At 52.4% G+C, this 7,470-nt stretch overlaps 1 protein-coding gene across 1 annotated transcript; it reads right to left on the reverse strand.

Annotated features, from left to right (window-relative positions):
* Window positions 1-2,636: 2,636 nt before the first annotated feature.
* LOC104271279 (keratin, type II cytoskeletal 4-like) lies at window positions 2,637-6,881 on the reverse strand. Its single transcript, XM_009865898.1, has 9 exons — window positions 6,348-6,881; window positions 5,540-5,757; window positions 4,563-4,623; window positions 4,251-4,346; window positions 3,979-4,143; window positions 3,643-3,768; window positions 3,225-3,445; window positions 2,990-3,024; window positions 2,637-2,902 (listed from the first exon to the last, which is right to left on the reverse strand). Exons 1-9 carry the CDS (start codon window positions 6,879-6,881, stop codon window positions 2,637-2,639), a joined length of 1,722 nt encoding a protein of 573 aa, XP_009864200.1.
* Window positions 6,882-7,470: the final 589 nt, after the last annotated feature.

A 7,470-nucleotide genomic window follows, 5' to 3' on the forward strand; every position in this document is an offset into this window, starting at 1 on the left:
GAGCCTGATCTAGTGGGGGATGTCCCTGCCCATGGCAGGGGGTTGGAACAAGATCTTTAAGGTCCCTTCCAACCCTGGCAATTCTATAATTCTATGCCACAGCTGGGACAAACACCTGCCCAGCCTGGGAGGTTCTGGAGCACAACCTCAGACGTGACTTCAACCATGACCCAAAAGACTTGACCAACACCTCATCCCTTCTCAGGGTGAGGATCTCTCAACCCATCTGGAGGAGTGGCAAATCACAGGCAGGGCCTGGCAGCTCCATATCCACAAACCCGGGCTGTGAAGCCCACTTCTGGTTTACCCATTAAGGATGTTCCACCACCACCCACCACACCAGAGGGTGCCCTGGCCTCATAACTCCTGCAGATACCATCACGCACACCCAGTCATGACACCTTCCCTCACCTCTCTCTGTGTCACCAAATACCTGGCAATGCTTTTTGGGGGGCATTTTGGAGGTTTTTTTCCTAGCTTCCATGGATCCGGAACGATCAGAAAGCATCTGTGTGGGATAACACCTGGGTTGAGTCATGGCCAAGTTTAGGAAATCGAACTAGGGTTTGGGTATCAACATCATCACCCAGCTCTGACCCGATGGGGCAGCTTTAGCCTGGGATGGAGGGATCTCAAACATGGAGGTACCCAAGGAAGGAAAATGAACTTTGAAGGTCCCTTCCCCCCCAAAAAAAAATCTGTTCTGTGATGATTCCATGGAAATAAAAAAGGGGGGTGTGGAATCATGACAAACTTCACCAAAATTTATTTCAGGCCCCGTGAAATGTTTTCTTCGCTCCTCCGGTGAAAGGCAGAAATTGCGTCACCTCTCGGTCCAGCTCAGGAGAACTTTCCCCTAATTGCCGGTGCGATGGTAGGAACAAAAGGCTTTTGGATGTTGAACTGGGTGGCTTTTTTGTCCCAGCTGTAGACATCTGGGAGCCTTTTGTCTCTTCTGCACTGATGTCAGGAGTTGTTTGCTGGAGGCAAGTTTACACAGAGGCAGCTGGATTGGGGTGGCTCTGAGGGAAGTCGTTGTCTTTTCATTCAACACCATCTCAGGTCCCTTTACAACTCACTTAGTGTAGTCAACCATTGCCCAAACCACCTCCTCGGCCAAGTCCTTACACGCCTTTGCTGGCACCTCCCAACGTTCCGCAGGTTTCTGTCTCAGGGAACAGAGCGGAGGAGCAATGAAATGACTCACTCGGCGCGCGGAGCCGGTCTGCGGTTGACCGGGGGTGTGATTCAAGGTCTCCTGAGCAAGAGGTCAAACCACACCAGGAGATTTTTGGCTCTGAATTTACAGATCATCAAAAAAAAAAAAAAGTTCTACTTTTGTGGAAAGGTAGGGCTTGGCAGGGGGTTGAGACCTTGCTCTTCTCATGGTCTCAGCCACCTTTTGGAGATGCCTTAAAAGCAACCAGCCCAGTCAACAGTTGAAGCTGCAGAACTGGCCCCAACATCATGGATCCTGAGGAATTAGCTCTGGGTTAGCTGGAGGGGTGACGACCACCCTTCCCTCTCCCACTGCATCCCTTATAAGATGCTCCAAAAGCACCTGTGATTGTGCAGTGTCTCTGCCATGACAGCACCAGTTGTGGGCACCACAGCACTGGGACCACCTTGGAGGACCGGCAAGGCCAAGTGGAGGCCAGTGGAGGCTGTGGTCAGTCCGAGGTGGACTAGTCACAGTGGCCAACACGAGCAAGGAAAGGGCCTAGGAAGAAAAAGTTCTCCTAACATCTCCAAAGGCTACTCTGCTCTAACGGGGCCAACCAACTCTGTCGCCCCAGGAGACCCAGGACAGAGGAAAAAAGCATCCAGGTCCAACCTGGCCACCCCTGACACAGACATATTTCACAGAACAACTCTGCGTGTTTCACAGACCCAGCCGGATCAGACCATTCCACAGAACCTGACCCAACCGCCTCAACCCCACGAGAACCTCCTCCACCCTCCTGCCAAACCTGCAAACCATCCAAGACTGGGGAGAGAGGAAAGGAGAGAGGTTTTCTTTGGTTCCTTTAAATGCAAACTTCAAAGGGCAAGAGAAAGTCAAGCAAAGACTTTCAGCTCTGGGCAAAAGAGGAGTCTTGTTGCAACATGAAACTCTTTGGTCAGAGAGAAAACCACACGAGCTTTAGTGCCTCTGGTGTTTATTGGGGTATGTCACATGCTGGAGGAGAAAGGCTGAATCAAACAAGCACAATTGTTATGATCGCAACGAAAAGGAAAACCCTGAGCAAAACTAAACATTTTACAACAGCTTCAAAAGAAAACGGGTGAAAATCAAAACACACAGAAAAAGAAAAAAAAAAGCAGTGAGGTAAGGGGTGTCTTCAGCTGGGACCAGTCACCATTAGGAAGTTCTCGTCTGGGGGCAAGGTCCTGCTCCCACACGAGTCCTCAGCGCCCCAGTGACGAACAGCTTGGCAGCGTCCCGAGGGGAGCAGTCCCAGATGCCGTGGATGATCTCGGTCATTGCCCAGTGAATCGAGCCAAGTTTGACTCTTCCAGGCAGTTTCTGAACCCAGTGGGGGGTGAAGTGAACGGCCATCACTTTGGCAGTAGTGGTCTTCATGAACGTTGCTTCCTTTCTCCTTCAGGTGCTGGGGGCAGGGACACTCACTTTCCTAGACCCTCCGGCTGCTGGACGTGGAGCTGGTGTTCTTCACGACGGTGCCAGACCCAACCACCACCGACTTAGACCCTCCCACAGAGCAGAACCCTCCGGAACCAAATCCTCCTCCCACTCCAGAGCCGAATCCACCCCCTCCCAGGCTGTAGCAGAAGCCAGCACCGCCTGTGCTACAGCTGCCTCTCCCACTTCCAGCACCGAATCCTCCTCCTCCAAGGCAGAGTCCACCTCCCAAGGAGCTGCTGCTGCCTCCCACCACAGCTGCAAGAGACGAACAGAAGGCATGAGGTTACCCCTGATGCCACCACCAAGGTTTTGGAGGATCACTCCCATGGGAACCCTACTTACAGATGTTGACAGAGCTCTGGCACTCTCCAGACATCCTGCAAGGAAAAGAGGTGGAACGTCAGCCCCAGTCAGAGCTTCTGGACAGGCCCAGCTCCATGAAGCCAGTCTTGGTCCATCAGATCAAGGGTATAAATAACAGCAACTAGAGGATCAGAGTCCATGGGTAACCCCAACACCGTTCTTCCCATTGAATTAGCGGGATGCAACCAAGCTCTTCCTGTATCCCCCCACCAACCTGCACTCTTCTCCTTCCAGGAGTTTCCTGTAGGTCGCGATCTCGATGTCCAGGGCCAGCTTGACGTTCATCAGCTCCTGGTACTCGCGGAGCTGCCGGGCCAGGTCAGCCTTGGCTTTCTGCAGGGCTGACTCCAGCTCGGCCAGTTTGTCCCTGGCATCCTTGAGGGCCACCTCCCCGCGTTGCTCGGCGTCCGCGATGGAGGTCTGCAGAACTTCGCACTGGAGGACAAGACACAGACGTGATGGGTGGGGCAGAGGCAGTTGGCTGGGGCTGAACCCATCACCCCAGATCACTCGCACTTTTCACAAACAGGGCAGGTTCCCTCCCGCCTGCAGTGACTCTACCAGACTATTTGCTTTTGGGGCAGCTCTGAAGGGCTTTACCAAAGAGCTCACACCCATTTCTCAACCTTTACCTGTTTCTTCACGTTCTCGATCTCAGCCCTTATCCTCTGGATCATGCGGTTGAGCTCCGAAATCTCGGTCTTCGTGTCCCTAAGGCTGTCTCCGTGTTTGCCAGCGGTAACCTGCAGCTCTTCAAACTGATAGGTAGAAGTGAGAGGAGCACGTTAGGTCCGCCACAACCTCACAACAGCTGTCCGTGCCACCCCAGGCGAGCCAAGGTGATCATGCACATGCTAACTCCAGCCTGGCTAGATCAGCACCAGGCCTTGGCATGATCTGAGCTCCCACCAGTCACTCTTCCACCTCCTTGGACATCGGTGTTCGCAAGAGACATGTGGTGGACTCACCTTGCTCTGGTACCAAGTCTCAGCCTCCACTCGGCTCCTGTTGGCAATCTCCTCATACTGGACTTTGACCTCTGCAATGATGCTGTCCAGGTCGAGGTTTCGGTTGTTGTCCATGGAGAGGACCACAGAGGTGTCGGAAACGGTCTTCTGCATCTGAGACAGCTCCTGCAATTCCCACCCATCCTGGCCTTAGTCCTGCCACCAAGTCCTCGTGGAGCCTCAACCCTTCTCCATCCCAGCATCCCCCTCCCACAAGCTCCTGGACCACTCACCGCTTCATAAAGACACCTCAAGAAGTTGATCTCATCTGCCAGAGAATCTAACTTTGCCTGAAGCTCCACCTTGGTCATGTAGACCCCGTCCACATCCTGCAGCAGAAATTGGGAAGTAAAAACCTTTTGCCCAGCACATCCCGTTCCACCCAGGCAATTAACGGAGAGCCCTTCAGTGCTCCCTTGCCCCGTGGCAGGTACCCACTGGGGAGGTCCCATCTGACCAACCAGCACCAGTGTGAGCAAGACACCCCCTGACCCAAGATATTAAAAAAAAGAAAAATTTTTTAAAAAAACCAACAAGGACTTTACCTTTTTTACGAGCACAAAATCGTTCTCCGCAGTTGTCCTCTTGTTTATTTCCTCTTCGTACCTGTTGGTTATAACGAGGGAGATTGAATCTGCTTATTTTGGCTTCGGGTGCTGCTGGCAACAGGGCGTTGTTGGCCTCCGACTAATGAACGCAGCAAAAATAGATCTGCCATGAGGGAGGGAGATTTATGGACGGGCACTAGTGCTTCGCCTTCCTACGCAAGCTCTTGCCATCTCCGGGGCTTTGCCAAAGAGAAGTTCCACCTCTGCCCAAACCGAGCTCTCGGTGGCCATGGCCACTCCAGCTCCTTCTACGAGACCCGAGGACCTTCAGCTCATCAACAGGGACCATCTCCAACCGCTCGTCGGGGCAGAGCATGGAGTGGTGGAGCTGACCTCCAAAACAAAGTTGATTCTCAACTTGCAGCCTCAGTAGATCAAGGGGGTCCTGATGATCCCCAAATTTGCCTTCCCAACATTTTTTTGTAACTCTTTCAGTGGAAGCATTTCTCCAGGCTTTGTTTTCATTTTCCCCGCTGGACAAATAATAACAAGATACTATATTTTTATTTTTTTACCCCCGTATATCATCCTTTAAAGAAAGCTCTGAGCTTCGAATCGTGAAGGATATTACAAGAAGGAATCCATGAGGAAATTGTAGTAGGATTTAGCAACTGATCTGATTAGTTCATTCAGTCATAATAGTGTGGACTCTTCGGTGAGGAAGACAAATAGTGGAGGATCCTGCGCTTGTGAGACGCACAACAAACATTGAGAAATCCCATGAAAAATCACCACCCGTTGTCAAAGCTCCGCTGATGCAAACCTCCCCAAAACCTTTGACATTTTCGAATCGCTGAAACAAGGGAACCATTGCCAATTCTCATGACTCTTTCGATTTTCTGACTGCCTAAAGTCAGGTTTTGAATCTCTATTTTTTTCGCCACCCAGATGCAGCTATACCGAGAACAACGTACTTGGTCTTGAAGTCTTCTACCATGTCTTGGAAACTCTTCAGCTCGGACTGAAGCTGATGCTTCTCATTGGACAGGCAGTCCAGCTGCTTCCTCAGCCCGCTCACGTAGGTTTCGAAGAAAGGGTCGAGGCTCCTGCCACCCGTCACTGTCCCACCCTTCTCCTGCAGGAGCTTCCACTTGGTCTCCAGGACTCGGTTCTGCTGCTCTAGGAACCGGACCTGATGGGTAGAAAAGCAGTCAGGCCATTCCTAAAAACGTCTTTCTTTTTTTCTTTTTTTTTTTTTGCCCCACATTTTCCATAATTTTTCCTCATTCCTGCCTATTCTTGTCTCCAGTGAGCAATAACCCCAAGATCCCACCAGGCAGGTGGGACCACAGCTCTAGGGTGAGGGGGCAAAGGTGGGTCACCTTCCCTCTCCTATCTCATGGTCTCTAAACAGGAGAAAAGTGACGAACTTCAGGGCTTTGGCATTTTCTCCTTCAAAGTAGGCCAAAACACCTGAAGTCCTTCAGCGCATGAACGGACAGAATCCACCAGCAGAGAGTCCTCTGAGGATGGTCTGCATGTTGGTCGCCACAGTCCCACAGCTCAGCACCAATGTTGTGGTCTTAAGGACCAAGGATCCTTTTCCTGGGTTTCTCCATAATGTCGCCTCTCCAGCCTTGCTGTCTACGGGGGTTCTTTGGGGTGATCTTGGCATCCTCTGTCTCTCTGGGCATTATGGGATAGGTATCTCTCTATTACTGCGACCATCCACGGCGAGCTCAGACCTCCGCCTCCCAGCCCCGGGTTTGACGCCACCCTCACCTTGTCGATGAAGGAAGCAAATTTGTCGTTGAGCTTCTTTATCTCCTCCCGCTCTTGCGTTCGCACCTTCTGGATCTCGGGGTCGATTTCAAGGTTGAGCGGGGCCAGGAGGCTCTGGTTGATGGTCACCTCCCTGATGCCGCCCGGTGGGCAAGTGGGAAAGCCTTGCCCTCCGATCCCATAGTCAAATCCTCCACCAAAGCCACCAAAACCACCACCGAGGCCTCCATAGAAGCCACCTCCGACGCCACTGCCATAGCCACCACCGAATCCTGCCCCAGCACCGTAGCCAAAGCCTGCTTGGCCACCAGCCCCAAAAGCTCTGCAGACTCCACCAGCTCCACTGAATCCTCCCAGGGAGATACTTTTACTCCCTCCCAAGGAATAGAGGCTCCTGCTGCTGAAGCCCCCAGCATTGCCAGGTCCCCTGCACCCTGCACGGGACATCGAGCTGAACGTGACCTTGTTCCTCCCTCCAAAGCAAGCGGAGCTGGAGCTGAACCCCTTGCTGAGACCGTAGGACTGGCGAGACATGGTGACGGCGTCGGTCGCTCGTTGAAGAGAGGAGAGCCGAGTGGTGCGGTGAGCAGGAGGAGCTTCGGAGGCAGGAGGAGGTGAGTCCCGTGGGTGCTGTGGCTGAGAGCCCCTTTTTATGTGCTCAAGGAGTTGGCTAGGTGTCAGGGGAGTGGAGAAGTCTCTTTTTTTTTTTTAAATTCTATTCATTGTTTCAGCACTTGGAAGGGTGCCCTCCTCTCTTTGCCACCACCGTGACCTGCCTCAAAACACTCCCTCGAGAGCTAAGGAAAACAAAAGCCGTTGTTGGTGTTGGAAGCCCAACTCCAAACCGGGTTCCCTGAGCTGCAACTTGTCATCCTGAGCCTCTTAACAGCAATGACAAAGCCCGACGAGCTCCTTGACACATCACGCCCTTGAGGAAGACCCTTGTTTCAGCTCGATCGATCATTCCAAGCCGATGGCAGGTGCTTGGTTCACTGAATTCCAACAAAAAAACCTTGGTTGCCCAATCGCTTCTGTCAGTTCAACCTCACTCTCAGAGAGGGTTAAGCTCGGGTTGGCCAAAACTGTTTCACAACCAGAGAGCATCAGTCCATCAGAGTTATAA

The sequence above is a fragment of the Apaloderma vittatum genome, unplaced genomic scaffold (assembly GCF_000703405.1).
Source record: "Apaloderma vittatum isolate BGI_N311 unplaced genomic scaffold, ASM70340v1 scaffold22583, whole genome shotgun sequence".
In the NCBI taxonomy this organism is placed as follows: Eukaryota; Metazoa; Chordata; class Aves; order Trogoniformes; family Trogonidae; genus Apaloderma; species Apaloderma vittatum.